This window comes from Oncorhynchus nerka, linkage group LG10 (genome assembly GCF_034236695.1).
Source record: "Oncorhynchus nerka isolate Pitt River linkage group LG10, Oner_Uvic_2.0, whole genome shotgun sequence".
Lineage (NCBI taxonomy): Eukaryota > Metazoa > Chordata > Actinopteri > Salmoniformes > Salmonidae > Oncorhynchus > Oncorhynchus nerka.
Genome location: NC_088405.1, coordinates 32,015,240 through 32,038,130, shown reverse-complemented (window position 1 = coordinate 32,038,130; position 22,891 = coordinate 32,015,240). Strand labels below are relative to the sequence as shown.

The 22,891-nt window shown below is 46.2% G+C and overlaps 1 protein-coding gene across 7 annotated transcripts in view; it reads left to right on the top strand.

Moving 5' to 3' along the window:
• Positions 1–22,891, top strand: part of LOC115135153 (latent-transforming growth factor beta-binding protein 1-like) — a 133,950-nt gene that overhangs the window by 39,557 nt on the left and 71,502 nt on the right. For all 7 annotated transcript variants that reach the window (XM_029669519.2, XM_029669517.2, XM_065023217.1 and 4 more), the window contains exons 6-10: positions 4,442–4,627; positions 4,837–5,135; positions 8,734–8,833; positions 16,642–16,725; positions 21,573–21,695. In XM_029669519.2, coding sequence (XP_029525379.2) covers positions 4,442–4,627; positions 4,837–5,135; positions 8,734–8,833; positions 16,642–16,725; positions 21,573–21,695 — 792 coding nt within the window. The remainder of the gene's footprint in view (positions 1–4,441; positions 4,628–4,836; positions 5,136–8,733; positions 8,834–16,641; positions 16,726–21,572; positions 21,696–22,891) is intronic.

Below are 22,891 nucleotides of genomic sequence, written 5' to 3'. Positions count from 1 at the left end.
TACGCAAGTTGTGGCTGGGTGATGGTCTGGTGGAGAATATAACCTGTAGCTATAGAGGAAAGGGAGAGTTCAGAGGTTGCCAGTGGTTGGAGCATGCTGGGGAGTTTATGACCTGTGCAGCACCAGTCTGATATGGAGCTGGAGATGACTGAGGTTGACTAATCCTCTTGTAGCTGTCATTTCCTCCTTTCATTAGTTTATTTTTTTCCCTCCCTCCATGTTCTTTTCTTCTTCGTAGATTTTTTTGTTTGTTGTCATCCCTACCTGGCAGTCAGGAAAGCGTGGCACTGTATTTACAGTCTCAGTGGACAGGCTGCCTGCGGTGGAGGGGGGGGGGGGGTGACGGGGGCTTCTCCGGCTGCCAGAGACTGTGCCTGCAGTAAACACCAGGCGCTAGCCTCTATCGTGAGTCTAGGGTTGCCTCATCTGGGCCAACCTGCCTTACTGCTCTAACCACTAAGTGGGATTTTTTTCTGTGATGTGCCAGACACCGCGTCTTAAAATCTCATTAGGCTCCCAGGGGACCTGCACTATGCTGCTGCTGACCCAGCCTCATCTAATCACACTGCCTAGGCCCGTGGAGGGAGCACAGCAGCCTGCCTTAATGAACAACCTCCAGGGCTCCGGTCCTCACTCTCTTTCACTCTCTCACGCTCCACTCCTCAGTGGACGAGGAGGAAATTAGTCAGCGTGTATGTGCTTGTTTCTGTTTGTGCGTGGGTGTTCACTGTCCACCAGGTGAAATTAAAACATTTTATTCTGTGTGGTAGTCAGAGGAAACATCTGGAGCACATAAGACTGTGGCTGATTTTGGGACTATGGTACGGTCGGTCACTCTTTCTGACTCAGCTGATTTAAATGCAGGTTAGCAGGGGGTACCGGTACCGAGTCAATGTGCAATATACCCCTATAGGTTAGTCGAGGTAATTTGTACATGTAGGTACGCCTGAAGTGACTATGTATAGATAATAACAGCGAGTAGCAGCAGTGTAAAAACAAAGAGGGGGGGGGGGGGTCAATGTAAATAGTCCAGGTGGCCATTTGATTAATTGTTCAGCAGTCTTATGGTTTGGGGGTAGAAGCTGTTAAGGAGCCTTTTGGACCTAGACCTGGCGCTCCAGTACCGCTTGCCGTGCGGTAGCAGAGAGAACTATCTATTACTTGGGTGACTGGAGTCTTTGATAATTTTTGGGGCCTTCCTCTGACACCGCCTATATACAGTTCCAGTCAAAAGTTTGGACACACCTACTCATTCAAGGGTTTTTCTTTATTTTTTTACAATTTTCTACATTGTAGAATAATAGTGAGGACATCAAACTATGAAATAACACACATGGAATCATGTAGTAGCCAAAAAAGTGTTAACCAAATCAAAATATATTTTATATTTGAGATTCTTCAAAGTAGCCACCCATTGCCTTGATGACAGCTTTGCACACTCTTGGCATTCTCTCAACCAGCTTCACTTGGAATCCTAGCTTCTAGGCCTGAATAACAGGCAGTTTACTTTGGGCACACTTTTCATCCGGATGTGAAAATACTGCCCCCTACCCAAGAGAGGTTAATTAACTGTCAATTGCCGTGAGACTGGCAGTTATTTTCTTGACAATCACCGGCTGACAAAATGTAATGAGTGTCACAGCCCTAATCATACCACGCTCAAAGTCGCTTCGGTCACTCGTTTTGCCCATTCTAACGTTCAATTGAACATTAACTGAATGCCTCGATGCCTGTCTGTCTGCTTTACAGTATATAGCAAGCCACGGCCACGTGACTCACTGTCTGTAGGAGTAAATCATTTTCATAAACGGGTGGTGTACCTAATAAACTGTCCACTGAGTGTATATCATGTGCAAACTAACTTGAACTTGATTAACCTCATCCATAGAACCGAGAGTTGTTCCTGGTCAGGTCACGTGGTCAGGAAATATGTATGGCCATACGTACTCCTCCAATATGGTTTGATGTGGATTCCATCAAACCAATGATTATCATGTATAGCTTCTGCTTTGTTTAAATGACCAGTCTTGCTACGTGTGGCAAACGGTTTGTCAACCACTTTACCTCTACCTACATGTACATATTACCTTAATTACACCAACTAACCGCACATTGTCTCTGTACCGGTACCCCCTGTATATAGCCTCGTTACTGTTATTTTATTGTCGCTCTTTAATTGTTATTTTTCTATTTGTTTATTTCACTTTATTTAGTCAATGATGTAGTACTTTCTTAACACTTATTTTTGTTGGTTAAGGTCTTGTCAGTAAGCATATCAATGTTAGGCCAATACCTTTTTGTATTCGGCGGATGTGATTTGATTGGCCAATTACACCCTCTCAAATCACATTTTACATGGATCCTGTCTCTTCCAGACGTCCCATATGTGAATAATAACCCGTAGTCCCTGAGATGCCTTTGCACATCAAACAGGAAATCACCTGATGCTCCTAATGCCACCAGCTGCATGGTAATGACATGGGTCAGGCTTGGCAGGGATTGGCTGGGGCTGGGTAGAGCTAGAGAGAGGACTTCAAACAGAAGTGTGTGGCAGGGCCAGAGAGAATCAGAGGCAGCAGGGATGTGAGGTTTGGGAGCAGTCTTGTTGTCACCATAATGAGAGGGTTGGGGAAAGGCAGATGTATTACGTCTGCCATTATGTTTCAACACTGCAAATCCTACCAAACTGTGCTTGTCCCTTTTTAGGGAAAACACACTAAATTAAACCAAATACATGGATGCAATATGTGTACACTACAGTAGTGACTGGGAGGCACTGAACACGACCTATAGGCCACAGGACAAAGTCAGCCTCTTTCTTTTTAGCTACGGTAGGAATGTTATTATAGATGGAACATGTTTAACTTTCTCTACAATGAATTTGAAACAGCCTTTCAATTTGAAACACTAGCGCAAGGCTAAGATTGCCTCTAAAGACCTGAAAAGCATGTGATTAAATTTCCTGTATGTGTGGAACATTATAACACATTACACCTTCCAGGAATTTCAGCTGTGTTTGACAGGCTTTCCTACAACTTGTAATGGAGTGCCAGAAGAGGGTGATTACTAGTTCCCTCTCGCTCAATTGAGCAATTGACTCGTGGTTTGCTAAGGAGATTCCTGCACTGGTAGAAAGGACGACAGACCCAGGCAGCCAAGATATACCTCATAGGCAGCAGGTATTCCCATTGGGGGGAACGGAAGCAGACAGGGTGGTTGAGTGTCAGTAATACCCCCACCCCCCCACCCCCCCACCCCCACCCCCAGGTCAGCGATCAGCTAACTGCGTATATTTCTGGGTGACTCTGGGGAGACAAATTGAGGACTAGGCAACGGAGTCCAATACACACATGCTCCACACTCTGTCTGCTAGCAGGCTCCTGGCTATATTTTGTATAGTTTGATGTCGTTTTTAAAGTTTTTATCTGGCTTGCGGTGCATGGTTAGCGGAGGTGAGTAGTGTGTTGGCGTGTGCGGTGCGCGTGAAGACTAGCTGGAGCTATGAAGGAAATTCCTTTGTGGATGAATAAGCCTCGGGTGACTGACACCTCTGAGACCGAGGAAGAGCGAGAGAAAGAGAAAAGGGAGACTTTAGGTGTGAATGATGGGTTAAGAGAGAATACAAAAGAAGAATGGCACTTACTCAATTGCTGTACCAACAGCAAGGTATTTACAGTAAAGACCTTGAACTTCCAGTGTAATACTTTCCTGTGCACACCTCTGTCATGTGGTTTGGGTCTTAGCCTCAAGTAGCCTTATCTGGGCCTGAGGTCTCCCTCAGAACCGGGCTGAGGTCTTGATGACTGTTATGATGGAAAACGAACCCTAGGGCTGAATACATTACAGGCTCCTCAATTAAGCCAGATTTGCTGAGGAATTATGCGGTCTCCAAGCGGAATGGATCATTTGCCATCCACCTCCTTGCATCTTTGTGATGAATATTGATGGTGGGGGAGTCGGGCAGTGTTTGGACACTGACCTGAGTGTGTAAAGTCGTCGAACTCTGGAAGACAATGATAAAGATGTGAACGATGGCTGAACAACACAGGCTTTGTTCTCCTGGGTCTGGGTGGATCCGTCATGACTCTTAATGTTGCAGCTCGAGATTCCTGCTCCATATCTTGTTGTGCCAAAGCACAAACTTCCTCGAGGAGGTCCGTGGCATGTGGGGGTGGGGGGTGAAATCAGAGAAGAAAATAATATTGGAAGGTAAACTCATCATGAAATGTCAAACAAAGTTCGTAAACAATGGTTGTTTTGTCTACTTGCTGTTTATTTAAAGATAGATCGGCCTCCGAGTTAAACCTTTTTTCCAACAATAAACTGCCGTAAAGTGTGTGTGTGTGTGTGTGTGTGTGTGTGTGTGTGTTGGGAATGTCATTGGGATCGCTGTCACCTGTGGGCACAGCTGGCTGAACTTCACGTTCTTTGTGTTTTTTAGTGGTATGCCATCTGCCCTGCATGAATGGAGGGAAGTGCAGTGCCAGGGACAAGTGTCAGTGCCCGGCTACCTACATGGGGAAGTTCTGCCAGATGCCTGTTCAGAATGGGAATGGGCAGCAGCAGACATCCCAGATTCACTCCACTCACACTCTGCCTCTCACCTTCAGCAATGGACAGAACCCTGGTAAGATGGAAGGACTGAGTTCGAATGCATGTTCAGTTTAAAAAATATATATTTATTTAACATTTTGTTCATTTTTATCCAAGGGCATATAGGTAGAAATACGAAGGAGTATCCAATAAGTGTACATCTAAAGTGCAGTCATAGAACATTAACTTGCTCTTTTCAATAATTTTCACCCCATGTATCCTTTTTCACCTCGTCTCCCCCAGTGAAATATGCCCCCAGCATCGTGAACATCCACGTGAAGCATCCCCCGGAGGCCTCGGTGCAGATCCATCAGGTCTCCCAGCTGGATGCCAATGGGCAGAAGGTGAAAGGCAATGGGCAGAATGGCCACTCCCAGACCCAGTCCCACTACACCTACCACCACTCAGACAGCAGACAGAAAATCCAGCAGCAGGGACACAACATCATCTACCCCAACCAGCAGAGCTACGTCCCCCAGTACCAGCCCGTCTCCTCCAAGAGCCAGCTGGGACGCTGCTTCCAGGAGACCACCGGCACACAGGTCAGAGAGGGACAGGGGGGAATCTGGAAGTGTTGAGAGTGCAGAGTGAGAATATTGGAAGACAGATCAGAGGACAGGGGGAAAGGTGGGGATTGGAGAAAGAGAGTGGAAATATGAGGGAGAGAGGGAGAGAAAGAGCTATTGGCTGGCTTTGCGGATAAACAAGGTAATGAGTTCTGCTTCAATGCCAGCCATTGATCATTCTTCGCATTTGAAAAAACACAATCAAAGGAGCTGTTTGTCCATCAAACTAATCTACGCTAATCGAAATTGATGTGTGTTTAGAGGACAAAAACAAACGTGACTCCATTTAAATCAATCCAGGTGTAGAGCCTGGAGAGACATTTTTCAGTCTGCTGGCCTTTATACTCCAAGAATAAAGATGCCATCAACACCAAACAACTTTCCCCATCTAGAAATAGCCCCATAACTCATGTCAGTGCTTTAATATATCCAGAGTTATTAGCAGTATTGGCACCTCGCCCATCTTATCCACTTCAGATCACCATTCAATTTGGTTTACATTTTGCAGTCAGATTGACATTGTGGTGATAAGACTCCATCAGCAGGCGAGGCGCTGAGGACTGTTCCCTTATCAGTGTGCGTTGATCTGAGGGAGGCTGGACGACGGGATGTTGTTCTATAATAGAACCGTTCTGTCTGAGAGTTTGAGTTGGGGTGACAGAAGGGTATTGTGTAATGCTGAAGCACACAAGCCCGTGTCGTGAGGCATTATTGTGCAGCTTTTTTCCTTCAGCCAAGTGGAGGAGCAATTCAGCGGGTCGGATACGAGGCGTATGTTGAAGTGGCTTCTAACGATCACGGATTACAAAAAGAAAGCCAGTCATGTCGCAGACACCAATGCTGTACGTACCCGACGAGCTAAACACCTTTTTCTCACACTTCGAGCCAAACGACTCTGAGCTGCCGAGGAGAGTCCCTGAGGACAACGAGGGCTACGTGCTTACGGTCTCCACGGAAGACATGGTACTGTAAGTCATTCAAACGTGTTAACCCTCGCAAGGCTGCCGGCCCAGACGGCATCCCGAGCCGCGCCTTCCGAGAATGTGCAGACCAGCTAGCTGTGGTATTTTGGACATTTTCAATCTCTCTCTAACTCAGGCCGTTATCCCCACCTGCTTCAAGATGTCCACTATCATCGCCGTGCCCAAGAAAGGGAAATTAATTGAATGACTACTGACCTGTAGCACTCACTTCCGTCATTATGAACTGCTTCGAGAGGCAAGTCAAACACTACATCACCTCCTCCCACCCTGACACACACAAGCTTCTCCAATTCGCCTACCGCCCGACAGATCCACGGACGACTCAACCGCTATTGCACTGCACACTGCACTCACCTAGACAAGAGGAATGCATATGTGAGGAGGCTGTTGCACTGCACACTGCGCTCACCTAGACAAGAGGAATGCATATGTGAGGAGGCTGTTGCACTGCACACTGCACTCACCTAGACAAGAGGAATGCATGTGTGAGGAGGCTGTTGCACTGCACACTGCACTCACCTAGACAAGAGGAATGCATATGTGAGGAGGCTGTTGCACTGCACACTGCACTCACCTAGACAAGAGGAATGCATATGTGAGGAGGCTGTTGCACTGCACACTGCACTCACCTAGACAAGAGGAATGCATGTGTGAGGAGGCTGTTGCACTGCACACTGCACTCACCTAGACAAGAGGAATGCATATGTGAGGAGGCTGTTGCACTGCACACTGCACTCACCTAGACAAGAGGAATGCATATGTGAGGAGGCTGTTGCACTGCACACTGCACTCACCTAGACAAGAGGAATGCATATGTGAGGAGGCGGTTGCACTACGCTCGGCCTTCAATACCATAGTGCCCTTTAAGCTCACCACAAACCTCACAGCCCTGGGACTGAACTCCTCACTATGCAACTGGGTCCTGGACTTCCTGACAGTCCGCTGATGACACGACAGGCCTGATCACCAACAACGACGAGACGGCCTACAGGGAGGAGGTAGGCACTCTGACGGTGTGGTGCCAGGAAAACAGCCTCTTCCTCAACATCAGAAAAACAAAGGAGCTGATTGTGGACTTCAGGAAGAACCAAGCTGGGCACGACCCCATCCACATCAACGGGGCGGTAAAAAATGTGTAATTCCTCTGTGTACACATCTCTAAGGAGCTGAAATGGTCAAACTACAAGGACACCGTGGTGAAGAAGGCACGACCGCGACTCTTTAACCTCAGGAGGCTGAAGAAATGAATCTTGTCCCCGAGGGCCCTCACAGTGTTCTACAGGAGCACCATCGAGAGCATACTGTCGGGCTGCATCACAGCCGGGAACTCCACGGCCGCTGACCGCAAGGCACTACAGAGGGTTTTATGCTCAGCTGTGCTTCATCCATATTTGGAAATAACTTCATTTGTACAGACCCAGGCTAAACCCTAGACACATTATCTTGATCTTTCCCTTTTTTTGTTTATAGTTCGGGAACATTAGAACTATGCTAGAATGCTAACAAAAAAATGTGGAGGTCTGGTTTCAAAAACACGACACCGCCTTTCTCTCAACACCATAGGCAAGTTACATAATGTAGCCAAGCTACTTCAAGTAACAACAGAATGTCCAGCCCGAATGCACCATTTGGTGCGCACGGCTTGCCATCCAGGACACCAACAAAACCGGGTGTTCCATCACTCGTTTGAGGGCAGTACAGGAGCTTCATGGCTAAAACTATCAGACTGGCCAATAGCTTCTACCCCCAGACCATCAGGCTGCTGAATAGCCACCACTAGTCAGCTACCTGCTCCTCCTGCCTCCACTGTCTCCGCTGTTCTCCCTTTGGACCCCCCAATGGACATGCCCCCCCCCCCCCCCCCCCCAATTTCGTGATATCCAATTGGTAGTTTCAGTCTTGTCCCATTGCTGTAACTCCCGTACGGACTCGGGAGAGGCGAAGATCGAGAGCCATGCGTCCTCCGCAACACGACCCAGCCAAGCCGCACTGCTTCTTGCCACACTGCTCGCTTAACCCAGCTGCACCAATGTGTCGAAGGAAACACCGTCCAACCGGTGACCTTGTCAGCGTGCATGTGCCCGGCCCGCCACAGGAGTCGCTAGAGCGTGATGGGACAAGGACATCCCAGCCAGACCCTCCCTTAACCCGGACGACGCTGGGCCAAATGTGCGCCGCCTCATGGGTTTCCCGGTCGCGTCCTGCTGCGACACAGCCCGGGATTGAACCCGGATCTGTAGTGACGCCTTTAGCACTGCGATGCACCACTCGGGAGGCCTTCCAATGGACATTTATATGTATCATTGTCACAGTTCTAAATATGTATTTATTATTATTGTTGCTTTTATTGTTTCCTTCACACCTGCGCTGTTGGAGCTGAAGTATTTCACTGTACACTGCAACTACATCCGCGACCCTGTGCATCGAATATTTTGGGGGGAATAAAAAGTGGAGTGAGTTTGTTTTCCTTCTGAAAATACTGAATTCACCCTCTTAATCTCTCCTCCTGCTGTTCCTTTCTGTCTGTGTTTCTCTCCTCTCTCCTCTCTTCCTTATTCTCATTCTCCTACACACTCTCTTCTAAATGCCAGTGTGGCAAGGCCCTCCCTGGTCTCAGCAAGCAGGAAGAATGCTGTCAGAGCATCGGAACATCCTGGGGGTTCCACAAATGCCAGAAGTGCCCAAAACCATGTAAGTACCAGTGTAAAACAAGTAACACTCTTTGACTGGTGTAGATTATAGTGGTTGAACTTTGTCATATGAGAAATGGGGAGTGAGAGAGACTGTCATGGGATAGACATAGAGCGAGACAGAGACAGATGAACTGTACACCCAAATAAGGACATCTCAGCCCGTTTGAAATTTGTCTCAGCTATGTGAATACTGTGTGGCTATTTGCTGCGGAGACACAGTAGTTGAAGATAAATCAGGTAATACACTTTACTGGCACTGTGGAAGCAGTTTACTGGCATGTGCAGTTTCTCACTTCATAACTGCATCCAAGAAAGGGAGTTTTTGTGTCGAGACAATCAACACGTTGGAACCCAGCTTCTGCCAAAAAATGGGAAAATAGTTTTTTACAGCTTGAGAATGACAAAGGAGGGGTATGAAGGAAGGGTGGGTGGGGGAGTTGAGGGAAACAGATTAATTTTGTGAAGACACGCGAGTGAGAATGTGCTGAACAGACCCAGACCCACAGTAATGTTCCAATAACCGGACCCCTGGGTCTAGTCCACTGACTCACCTCATGGTAATCCTCTAATAACTTTATTTTAAGAGTGGTGAAAACTGTTCACTCTCTTACCCCCAGATGAGCATTACAACATTGCCGTGTTTCATCCATATTTGGAAATAACTTCATTTGTACAACTCCAGACGAAAACCTAGACACATTATCTTGATCTTTCCCTTTCTTGTGTTTATAGTTCTGGAACGTTTGAACTATGCTAGAATGCTAACAAAAATGCTAGGACAGAAATGTGGAGGTCTGGTTTCAAAAACATGACACAGCCTTTCTCTCAACACCATAGGCACGTTACATAATGTAGCCAAGCTACTTCAAATGTCCAGCCCAGTCATTTCAGAGCAGCTGCTCTTTAGGCACTGCTAGCCTATCTTCAATACTACTCTTAGACTTTTATTTCAGGAACACTGTGTTAAGTTGAGAACATTATATGACCCCTGTGTTTATCCAGATAAAAAAAGGTGGTCGGCTTTTGGCCCTGTAGGTTTATTTTGAGAAGAGATCTGTTCAAGAAACAAGCCTGGGTGTCTCCATGCCAGTAGTCTGAGTTCCCACGTGGCTGTCCTGTCTTTCTCTTCCTGGGCTATTTTAGCTACTTGTTACCCAGTGGAGACGGCTGGGGAAGGTTTAGGCCCTTGTGAGCATTTGGCCATTCCAACAACCTCCCCAGAGTGCTGCTTAAAGAACTCTCTATAATTATCTTTGTTTCCTTCATGCCAAAACTATTGGGTCTATGAGAGATTGGGGTGCAGGGGATGGTGGGAGGAGACGGGGGTGGGATGTGGTTGGAAATATGTGTTTTCATCATTTAACTGGAGGGAGATGGATATCTTCACCTGAATAGCTTGTACTCCACGGATCATCAACTAGATTCAGCTGCGGGTTAATTGTTTTTTATAGCGGGTGATCATGGGGCTGGAACATAATTCTAAATCATTTGTGACTGCAAATTTACCGCTAGAAGCCCAAACAGATGTAATATGTGACAAAAACATCATTTCAAACCTTGCTTACATTTGCATATGTAACAGTTTTGCTTCCATCCATCTCCTCGCCCCTACCTGGGCTCAAAACAGGGACCCTCTGCACAAATCAACAACTAACACCATCGAAGCATCATAACCTATCGCTCCAAACAAGCCGTGGCCAGAACAACTACTTCAAAGGTCTCCGATCCGAGCGAGTGACGTCACCGATTGAAACGCCAGTAGCAAGCACCCCGCTAACTAGCTAGCCATTTCACACCAGTTACATATATACGCACGTGTAACTAACTGTCTATTATGTTTGGGAATACTTTGGAACAAATGTCCAAAATGAAAATCACTTGGAGCTGATTTGCTGGTGTTTTTACAGTCTTTTATGCCCCCCCCCCCTAAATCAAATCAGCCGCAGGCCGGCAGTTGAGCAACCCTGTTGTACTCAATAAGAATTCATAAACTAATTTGTAGCCCAGAAGAATACTATTAGATTTGTCTGCCTCAATCAGACAGGCATCAAAGTACTCTGCACCCTCACCGCACTTTGCAGATTAAATCAATATGCTTTGATCATTAATCTTATGAAAGCTTATTTAGTTCATCAGGTTTTCATCACCTAATTTTATGTCAGGGAGCCTTTTCCCTGTTGGGCCTGAAAATAGAGTTTAACTTGGTTAGTTTGTACTCCTGTCTTACCTAACAGGTAGACTCTTTCATGTTCAGAAATCACCACGCATCCAGTCACATTTTCTTTTCCCAATGCTTCTCTGGTTTCCACATGGAACAAAACCTATAGTTCTTCACCAGTTTGTTCCCAAAGGCTCCTGTTATTGGAAGGTACAAAGGCACAGTGTAATGTCTGGCTGTGTTGGAAGTCAGGAATGCCAGGGGAGTGAGGTTAGCATTTATGTGCGGGCCCTGTGTGAACTGCTCCATTGTGCCCCGGAGACAGTTGTAACTGGTAAATAAATTGGCTTACACGCAAACAAACATAGCCTTGTTCCCTGTTAAGCAAGCGAGCAATCTGCTTTCAGGTATTTGGGTGCCACCCTGTTAACGGGTCTGAAAAGCCCTCCAACAGTACTTCCGTCTGCCACAGTAGTTCTATATCCCCCCTTCTTACCTTAAGCAGGGTGGAATCATTAGTCCAAACATTTGTGCAACTAAAAGTTTCTTTTGGACAAATTCAGGTAGGTCCCTCCCCATTTCATTCCGTTTAAGAAACGTTTTGCAACAGAGTTGGCATAATGCATAAGCCCCAGACTTTGAGTAAAGTCTCCATTTGCGATCACCCCTCAGCTTTGAAATGGCTAGATTTATTCTGAGCCAGTACCATGGGAAATGCAGTTTAATGGTTCCACTTTGAAGACTCTGACTGTGCCCTAAAGCTCTCTTCCTCTGTCAGCCCTCTGTCAGATATTGGCTCCATTCGTTGAGTTTTTACAATGAAAGCAATTAATGTCAACCTTTGGAAATTAAATACACAAAAGTATGTGGACACCCCTTTAAATTAATAGATTTGGCTATTTCAGCCACACCGTTTCGGACAGGTCTATAAAATTGAGCACACCGCCATGCAATCTCCATAGACAAACATTGGCAGTAGAATGGCCCATACTGAAGAGCTCAGTGACTTTCAATGTGGCATCGTCATAGGATGCCAACTTTCCAACAAGTCAGTTCATCAAATTTCTGCCCTGCTAGAGCTGCCCCTGGCAACTGTAAGTGCTGTTATTGTATAAGTGAAAATGTCTAGGAGAAACAATGGCTCAACTGCGAAGTGATAGGCCACACAAGCTCACAGAATGGAACTGCTGAAGTGCATAGCGTGTAAAAAATCATCTTTCCTCAGATGCAACACTCACTACCGAGTTCCAAACTGCCTCTGGAAGCAACATCAGCACAAGAACTGTTTGTCTGGAACTTCATGAAATGGGATTCAATGGCGGAGCAGCCGGACACAAGCCTAAGATCACCATGCGCAATGCCAAGCGTCGGCTGGAGTTGTGTAAAGCCATTGGACTCTGGAGCAGTGGAAACGAGTTCTCTGGAGTGATGAATCACGCTTCACCATCTGGCAGTCCTACGGACAAATCTGTGTTTGGGGGATACCAGGAGAACGCTACCTGCCAGAATGCATAGTGCCAACTGTATAATTTGGTGGAGGAGGAATAATGGTCTGGTGCTGTTTTTCATGGTCCGGGCATGGTTCGTTTCCAGTGAAGGGAAATCTTAACACTGCAGCATACAATGACGTTCTAGACGATTCTGTGCTTCCAACTTTGTGGCAACAGTTTGGGGAAGGTCCTTTCCTGTTTCAGCATGACAATGCCCCCGTGCACAAAGAGCCCTGACCTCAACCCCATCGAACACCTTTGGTGTAAATTGGAACGCTGGCTGCGAGCCAGGCCTAATTGCCCAACATCAGTGCCCGACCGCACTAATGCTCTTGTGGCTGAATGGAAGCAATTCCCTGCAGCAATGTTCAAACATCTAGTGGAAAGCCTTCCCAGAAGAGTGGAAGCTGTTATAGCAGCAAAGGACGTCCAAGCAGAAACTGTGGATAGATGGCAGCACTTGTGCAAAACTGAAAGCACGTACCACCACATTTAATCATGGCAAGGCGACTGGAAACATGACAGTGTAGTTAGTCAATCAAACAAGAAAAGCGTCAGTATAGAGACAAAGTGGAGTCGCAATTCAACGGCTCAAACACAAGACATATGTGGCAGGGTCTGCAGACATTCACGGATTACAAAAAGAAAACCAGCCCCTTCACAGACATCGACGTCTTGCTCCCAGACAAATTAAACAACAACTTTGCGTGCTTTGAGGACAATACAATGCCACCGACACTGCCCGCTACCAAAGACTGTGGGCTCTCCTTCTCCGTGGCCAACGCGAGTAAAACATTTCAACCTGTTAACCCTCGCAGGGCTGCTGGCCCAGACTGCATCCCTTACCGCGTCCCCTTGAGCATGAGCAGACCAGCTGGCTGGTGTGTTTACAGACATATTCAATCAATCCCAGTCTGCTGTCCCCACATGCTTCAAGATGGCCACCATTGTTCCTGTTCCCAAGAAAGCTAAGGTAACTGAGCTAAATGACTATCGCCCAACAGCACTCACTTCTGTAATCATGAAGTGCTTTGAGAGACTAGTCAGGGATCATATCACCTTCAACCTACCTGTTACCCTAGACCCATTCCAATTTGCTTATTGCCCCAATAGGTCTGTGATATGTACAACTTTTCACCTTCTCCACTCCTGTCCCGTCGATGTGGATAGGGGGTGCTCCGTTACCTTAGCTTTCTTGGGAACAGGAACAATGGTGGTCCACCCACACAGACAGTGTGGTGAAGAAGACGCAACAGCGCCTCTTCAACCTCAGGAGGCTGAAAAAATGTGGCTTGTCACTGAAAACGTTCACTAACTTTTACCGGTGCACAATTGAGAGCATCCTGTCGGGCTGTATCACCGTCTGGTATGGCAACTGCAACGCCCACAACCGCAGGGCTCTCCAGAGGGTGGTGCGGTCAAGGCCATCAGATTGTTAAACAGCCACCACTAGGACAGAGAGGCGGCTGCCTACATACAGACTTGACATCATTGGCCACTTTAATAAATGGAACACTAGTCACTTTAATAATGCCACTTTAATAATGTTTACTTATCTCGCATTACTCATCTCTTATGTATATACTATAATCTACACTATCTATTCTTTACTATCTATTGCATCTTAGCCGCTCTGTCTCTGCTCATCCATATATTTTATACTTATATATTCTCATCCCATTCCTTCACTAGATTGTGTGTATTAGGTTTTGTTGTGGAATTTGTTAGATATTACCTGTTAGGTATTGCTGCTCTGGCGAATCTAGAAGCATAAGCATTTCACTACACACGCAATTACATCTGCTAACCATGTGTATGTGACCAATAAGATTTGATTGAACTCCATGATTTTGGAATGAGATGTTCAACAAGCAGGTTTCAACATACTTTATGCCATCTAGTGTATTATGGCTACATGATGTTTGGCATTTGGAAGTGGAGGTAAGAGGGTGTTTGTGTGGCCAGGGATAAGAGAGTTGAATGCAGGAGAGCAAGTGTTTGTTCATGGGTTTGATCAGTTGCCGCGCATGTGTGCACCATGTGAGAGACAGATTTTTTTGCCCTTATTTTCCTGTTAATTTTTTTCCTTCATGATAATGGTTGCTTGGGCTGGCACGCAACTAAAGCCCATATGGGAGCAAACAAGGTTTCCTTTTGTATTCAATGTTTTATTTTTGCCATGAATCTCATTTTCCCTCGAGGTAAGCTTGAGATCACTATTCTTGTCCTCAAACAGCTATCAGACAATGCGTCAGGAGGATAGTACCATGAATTAGTGATGGAGATAAAAGAAGGATTCAAGCACCCTGTCGTCAATCCCAAAAAAGTGTGATGGTTTTATCCGTGGCAGGTTTCCTGAAGTCACCTCTAGCCTGAAATTAGGATAAACTGATCAACTGTAATAAACTCAGGAAAGGATGAAACATCCATTTTTCAAGACTCTTTAAAAGATCATTCGTAAACATTCAAATAACTTCACAGATCTTCATTGAAAGGGTTTAAACACTGTTTCCCATGCTTGTTCAATGAATCATAAACAATTAATGAACATGCACCTGTGGAACGGTTGTTAAGACACTAACAGCTTACAGACGGTAGGTAATTAATGTCACAGTTATGAGAACTTAGGACACTAAAGAGGCCTTTCTACTGACTATGAAAAATACCAAAAGAAAGATGCCCAGGGTCCCTGCTCATCTGCGTGAACGTGCCTTAGGCATGCTGCAAGGAGGCATGAGGACTGCAGATGTGGCCAGGGCTTGTAATGTCCATACTGTGAGACACCTAAGACAGTGCTACAGGGAGACAGGACGGACAGCTGATCATCCTCGCAGTGGCTGACCACATGTAACAACACCTGCACAGGATCGGTACACCCAAACATCACACCTGCGGGACAGGTACAGGATGGCAACAACTGCCCGAGTTACACCAGGAACGCACAATCCCTCCATCAGTGCTCAGACTGTCTGCAATAGGCTGAGAGAGGCTGGACTGAGGGCTTGTAGGCCTATTGTAAGGCAGGTCCTTACCAGACAACACCGGCAACAATGGGCACAAACCCACCGTCGCTGGACCAGACAGGACTGGCAAGACGCGGTTTTGTCTCACCCGGGGTGATGGTCGGATTCGCGTTTATCGTTGAAGGAATGAGCGTTACACTGAGGCTGGTACTCTGGAGCGGGATCGATTTGGAAGTGGAGGGTCCGTCATGGTCTGCGGCGGTGTGTCACAGCATCATCAGACTGACCTTGTTGTCATTGCAGGAAATCTCAACACTGTGCATTACAGAGAAGACATCCTCCTCCCTCATGTGCATGCTCATACTGACATGACCCTCCAGTATGACAATGCCACCAGCCATACTGCTCGTTCTGTGCATGATTTCCTGCAAGACAGGAATGTCAGTGTTCTGCCATGGCCAGCGAAGAGCCCGGATTTCAATCCCACTGAGCACGTCTTGGGACCCGTTGGAGGGTGAAGAAATAGCCGGGAACTTGCAGGCGCCTTGGTGGAAGAATATGGTGCAAGAACTGGCAAATCTGGTGCAGTTCCTGAGGAGATGCACTGCAGTACTTAATGCAGCTGGTGGCCACACCAGATACTGACTGTTACTTTTTATTTTGACCCCCCCTTTGTTCAGGGAACATTATTCCATTTCTGTTAGTCACATGTCTGTGGAACTTGTTCAGTTTATGTCTCAGGTGTTGAATATTGTTATGTTCATACAAATATATACACATGATTAGTTTGCTGAAAATAAACGCAGTTTACAGTGAGAGGATGTTTTTTAAAGTTTTTTTTAGATGGCACTTCCCCTGAATGTGTTCAACTCAATTGTGTGTTTTGTTCATGTATGCACGTGTATGTGTTGGTGAAACACTGGTTTTGACTAGGTGTTGATGGATCATGTTTGTGTTGAACAGGGCAGAGTAGAGATACTGTGGGCTTCCTTCTGCCTAAACAATTCTGGATCCGTCATCAAATGCTGTCTACTCCCATCAAGTCAGGAGGAATCCCCAAAGTATCAGTAGAAGTACATTTGAAAAACCTATGGATCATAGTCAATTAAACGCGTTCTTATGAGATAATGAAGCGTACGTTCTTCTGAGTCATGTAAAAGTCTCTAAAAATAAGATATCTCTCGCTCTTCTCCAGCTATTCCTCTGACAGCAGGAGGATCAAGACACGCGATGGACTGCCCCCAGGGATACAAGCGCATCAACAACTCCCACTGCCAAGGTAAGAGCTGCGGTCCACCTCTTGTTCAACGTCTCTACGACTACCACTGCCATTGTTTGGCTTGTGTTTTCGCACACAGAGAGCAGAGAGTAGTCTGTTTTCTCAGCGTGGCGGAGGGCTTCGCCAAGAGAAATGAGCCTTAAAGAAGTGATTTGTCACCAGCCACATAAAACCCTGCGAGAGCGCAGGGCTACCATCCAGAGACGAGGAATGAATATGCTTCATTTTGACAAGGAGATCATTCTCTCGCTTTGTGTCGTTTCCTGTGCTCTCTACTCTGCTCTTTCCTTGGGTGATGTCGGCCTGTCTACCTATATACAGCACCCTCTGCTGGTCCCTCACCCTCTAGTCCTCCACAGATTGACTGACTCAGCCCATTTATGACACTGGTTTGTCAGCTGCCATTTGTTGTCTCCTGAAATCTATCAAAAATGAACGTTTTTCTTCTCTTTCTCCTCTTGACTTGCTCCATTTGGTCGTCAGTGATCAATCCTGCTTTAGCAGGACCCCAAACACCATAACAGCCATGCGGGGGAGAGAGGGAAAAGAGGCAGGTGCCATATTTGATAGATTTCCCTAATCTGTATTGAATTGGGATATGATAGCGAACAATGACTACAATACTTCAGGGATGGCAGGCCGTTTTCAGAGGAGTCACATTAAATCAAGCCTGCTCTGCCCCAGCGACTTTTGAACCTACTGTGGCCCATTCACTCAGCATTCCACTCAAGGGGAGGGAGGGTGAGGGAGAGAGACCAGTGTCTGTGTATACGCCACACGCCTGCTCAGAGGCAACGGACTGCTCACTTTTTCAACAAAAAATATAACCCCTACTGCTCTCCTCTAATCAGCAGGAAACCCAGACCTCTGCTTCTCTCTGATAGCCGACTGTTTGAACTGACAGATCTTACACAGAGGAGTTATGAAATAGTGAAGGCTTATCCTTAATATTGTGCTCGTGAGCATCTCTACTACAGTAACAACTGGCCAACACTAAGCACCCTACATTATTCTACATCATTGCAAATTCTATTGGAACCGTGGACAGTACATTGAAAACATTAGGGGACATCACTCCCTACTCACTTCAAAGGGATCCCATTCATTGACGGGACTGTTACTGTAGTGCATGGCACAAACAACAGAGGGCATCTGCCCGGGTTCCACTGGTTCTACATGAGGCAGAGTGCCACCGCGCCAAGGCGCGTGCCATAACTGTGGTTAGGCTGAGAAGGGCTCTGAAAGGGGAGCCGAGGCCTGACCGCTGCCTATTCGGAGTGCTGCCAGGCTGAGGAGAGTGGCAGCCCACATATTATTCCTGTGGAGGTGCTGTGACTCTTTACCCTGTAATCCAACACATCCTGTTCCCCTTATTATCACCCCTTTTTTTACAGAGCTGATTTGGATTGAATCTCCATTTTGTTTTCCTTTGAGCTAGCTATGTGTGTTTACTAATTGTTGGATATGGTGTGACTGTCCAATATAACAAATGGAGGGAAAGAAGAGACACGATAGGGGATCACTCGGGCTGGTTTAAAGTTGCGTGTAGTTGGCGGGTCTGGTTCTGATCCAGGTTCTGATTCAATATTCCCCAGTGAGCCATTTGAGTTCTGAAGTGGTGAGGGGAGGGGGGTAAGGCTTGGTGTTAGGCTGGGTCATGTTCAGTATGACTTCTCTTGGACAAGCCAATCTCCCTCCCACATACTCTCGTTTAACGCTTCTCAGGCGCTGCTGAAGGTTGTGGTGACTAATGCGTGCAGGTCTGTCCCAGTCCAGGCAGTGGATCTGAGTCCAAAGTGATTAAAGTGATGAGAGAGCAGTGATCTCCTCACCCCAGCAGCATACTCCTCTGTGTGTCATCAGAGGCAGTGGGCCGCTCTCTGTGGGGCCCTGAGGGGACAGAAATAGTGAGTGTATATGGTGAGTAATTATTCTGTCAGTGCAGTGATTGACAGCGCATGTGGGCGGGGCTTAAAGGAATGATGCAGGTGTTAAAACCGTGAAAGCGCCAGTGGAAAAAACATTTACATTACATTTAAGTCATTTAGCAGACGCTCTTATCCAGAGCGACTTACAAATTGGACATCCCATAGATGAGAATAGCCATTTGTTGATATTCCTATCAGAGGAATATCAACAGTAAAGAATGTTAATGCAAACGTCTTTCTCCTCCTGAGATCTGCCTGATTTGGATCATCTGTCCTGTGAGACAAGTGGGAACGCCCTCCTTCCCCCACCCCCCGGGAATGACGTCTCTTCCCCTATTTGTTGATTCAATTCCTGTTTAACAGAACACAGCAGAGCCTCCTGTGATATGAACCCGGTCAGGATGTGTCCTTTGAAATATTCATGACATTACATGGAAGGATATCAACGTGCTGTGGCCTGTACCACATGATGGTGTGATGCTGCTCTTGTCAAGTACACGGCCCACGTTGTCGTGTGTGAGGCTTCTAGAACACTCTGTGGATGAGGGGTGATCCTGTACTGGTATATCTTTTCACTTTTGCAACAGAATGAACAACATGTAAAGTGATAATATTAACCCCGTTGAACAAAATGAAAGGGGAACAAATCACATGGAACTCTGGATGGAACAATGCTCCCGTTTGGATACTTTACACGAAAGCATGCTTCGTATTTAGCCCTCTCAATGACAAACTACACTTGTAATCTGGATACCAAAACAAATGAACACGATATATGTAAACAGCTAAGAGGCAGCCGTGTTGGAAGGGGAAACAAAGTCTGCTTGTCTCCTGTTATAACAAAGTATACAGGGGAGAGCATTCTGTTCACCTTCTTCCCGCTGGACATATTACGTCTACCCAGTTGATGGTTCCTTAACAAGTTAGACTATTTTTTATTACACCTTTATTTAACCAGGTAGGCTAGTTGAGAACAAGTTCTCATTTACAACTGCGACCTGGCCAAGATAAAGCAAAGCAGTGCGACACAAACAATAACACAGAGTTACACATGGAATAAACAAACATACAGTCAATATTACAATAGAAAAAAGTATATATACAGTGTCTGCAAATGAGGTAGGATAAGGGAGGTAAGGCAATAAATAGGCCATAGTGGCGAAATAATTACAATATAGCAATTAAACACTGGAATGATAGATGTGCCCGAAGATGAATGTGGAAGTAGAGATACTGGGATGCAAAATAAATAAATAACAGTATGGGGATGAGGTATTTGGATGGGCTATTTACAGATGGGCTATGTAGAGGTGCAGTGATCTGTGAGCTGCTCTGACAGCTGATGCTTAAAGTTAGAGAGGGAAAAATGAGTCTCCAGCTTCAGTGATTTTTACATTTCGTCCCAGTCATTGGCAGCAGAGAACTGGAAGGAAAGGTGGCCAAATTAGGAATTGGCTTTGGGGGCGACCAGTGAAATATACCTGCTGGAGCGCATGCTACGGGTGGGTGCTGCTATGGTGACCAGTGAGCTGAGATAAGGCGGGGCTTTACCTAGCAAAGACTTATAGATGACCTGGAGCCAGTGGGTTTGGCGACAAATATGAAGCGAAGGCCAGCCAACGAGGGCATACAGGTCGCAGTGATGGGTAGTCTATGGGGCTTTGGTGACAAAATGGATGGCACTGTGATAGACTGCATCCAATTTGCTGAGTAGAGTGTTGGAGGCTATTTTGTAAATGACATCACCGAAGTCGAGGATCGGTAGGATAGTCAGTTTTACGAGGGTATGTTTGGCAGAATGAGTGAAGGATGCTTTGTTGCGATATAGGAAGCCAATTCTAGATTTAATTTTGGATTGGAGATGCTTAATGTTAATCTGGAAGGAGAGTTTACAGTCTAACCAGACACCTAGGTATTTGTAGTTGTCCACATTCTAAGTCAGAACCGTCCAGAGTAGTGATGCTAGACAGACGGGCGTGTGTGGGCAGCGATCGGTTGAAGAGCATGCATTTAGTTTTACTAGCTTTTAAGAGCAGTTGGAGGCCACAGAAGGAGTGTTGTATGGCATTGAAGCTCATCTGGAGGTTAGTTAACAGTGTTCAAAGAAGGGCCAGAAGTATACAGAATGGTGTTGTCTGCGTAGAGGTGGATCAGAGAGTCACCAGCAGCAAGAGCGACATCATTGATGTATACAGAGAAGAGAGTCGGCCCGAGAATTGAACCCTGTGGCACCCCCAAAGAGATTGCCAGAGGTCCGGACAACAGGCCCTCCGATTTGACACACTGAACTCTGTCTGAGAAGTAGTTGGTGAACCAGGCGAGGCAGTCATTTGAGAAAACAAGGCTGTTGAGTCTGCCAATAAGAATGTGGTGAATGTGGTGAGCCTTGGCCAGGTCGATGAATACAGCTGCACAGTATTGTCTCTTATCGATGGCGGTTATGATATCATTTAGACCTTGAGCGTGGCTGAGGTGCACCCATGACCAGCTCGGAAACCAGATTGCATAGCGGTGACTGGCTGACATGGCTACTCCGCAGTGAACCAGTGGACCCCCAAAGCTGTTAGTCCCACATCCAGCCTCATAACTAAGGAAATCAACCTGCTCATTTATCAGGTTACTCCATAACCGGTCTCTTCCACTCCACATTAATTACTTCAAACTACGGGAGCTGCCTTAGGCCATAACAGTGATGTTGGGGCTACACCAAACGGTATGATACGAATGCGGTTGTTGTGAGCTATTATACAAACTTATGTATAGAAACAAACCAAATGATGGTAATCGGTGGAATTGTCGGCATACACATCTCTATTCTATGCACATTCAGTTCATAATCCTTTCTGTACTGTGTAATACACACCAATATGTAGAACAACAGTGTATCACTTTGTTCCTCTCCTTGGTTTTCTGTTGCAGATCTTAATGAGTGCCAGCTGCAGGGTGTGTGTCCCAACGGAGACTGTCTGAACACCATGGGCAGCTACAGGTGCAGCTGTAAGGTCGGCTATATCCCTGACCCCACCCTCTCCACCTGTATCCGTAAGTCCTTCATAACTCTCCCTGTCTCTCTCTCTCTGTCTCGCCCTCTCTTCCTCTCTCGCTCTATCTCCCTCTCTCTCTCGCTCTGTCTTTCTCTCTGTGCTATATTTGGGTGTGACATTTCCAATATGTTTAAAAATATATATTACTTCAGCCTGTACAGTCAGGATTGCAGTCTGTAAGATTGCAGTCTGTTTTGAATGCCGCAAAGCGTACTGCGAAGGCTGTGTTTTGATGATATGCATATGAATGTGGGAACAGATGGGAATGCATGGATGAATAGCATGGCGTTTATCATATTAATTAGATTCCCCTCAGAGCATGGAGCAAAAGGCACAGCATATTGCCAAACACAACAGATCGTATTTCTCTCCACTGAAAGTGGGAGGGAGGGAGGGAAGGAAGGAAGGAGTTTTGGGTTGAGAGATTAAAATCCTAGTGACTTGATTCTGATTTCTCTGGGTTCTTTGGTAGGAGAGCAATTGATCAGTGATGGCCTTTAACGACGGTCTTGTTTAGGATGCTTTTCCCTGCTGGTTGTTGTCTCTCCCAGTCCGACCTGTGTGTGTGTGTGTGTGTGTGTGTGTGGGGGGGTTGTTGACTCTTGGTTTGTGTCTCCTCCTGGTTCTCCTCTATTTATCTCATTGCTATTGAAACCTGAGTGGCCATTCATCAACATCACTGGCTATGGCAAGGAGCCTTGCTACAGTTTTGTCCTTACAGGGAAAAAGGAGGCATTGTAAATTCATCAGTGACATCACCCATTGTGTTTCCCCCCTCCTCTGCATGTGTTGCCTGTCATTGAACCGCCAATGTCGGATCTAGACATCTCCCCTCATTGTGTGTGTTGACTTACTGAGCTCTCTGCTGGCATGAAAGGCACAGTGGAGTTTAGAGAGAAACATATTGGTGTTGATGAAGGACCAAATACAGCCTGACCCTCCTATGTACTGCCTTTGTTTTGTTGATTGGCTTATAATATGCATGACAGCAACAGTAACCAACCAAAACGGACTTTCCCATTGTGAGAGCCACTAATAATGCCCTATTGTACCATGGAATCAGACTTCACACATACATGTGCATCCTGTGTCCAACTACACTTATAACTCAAATAAACCGATGCATTCCATGCGTAGCACTTACAATAACCGTGACTCAATGTTGATTTGATGTGCATTTTACATTCACTGTAG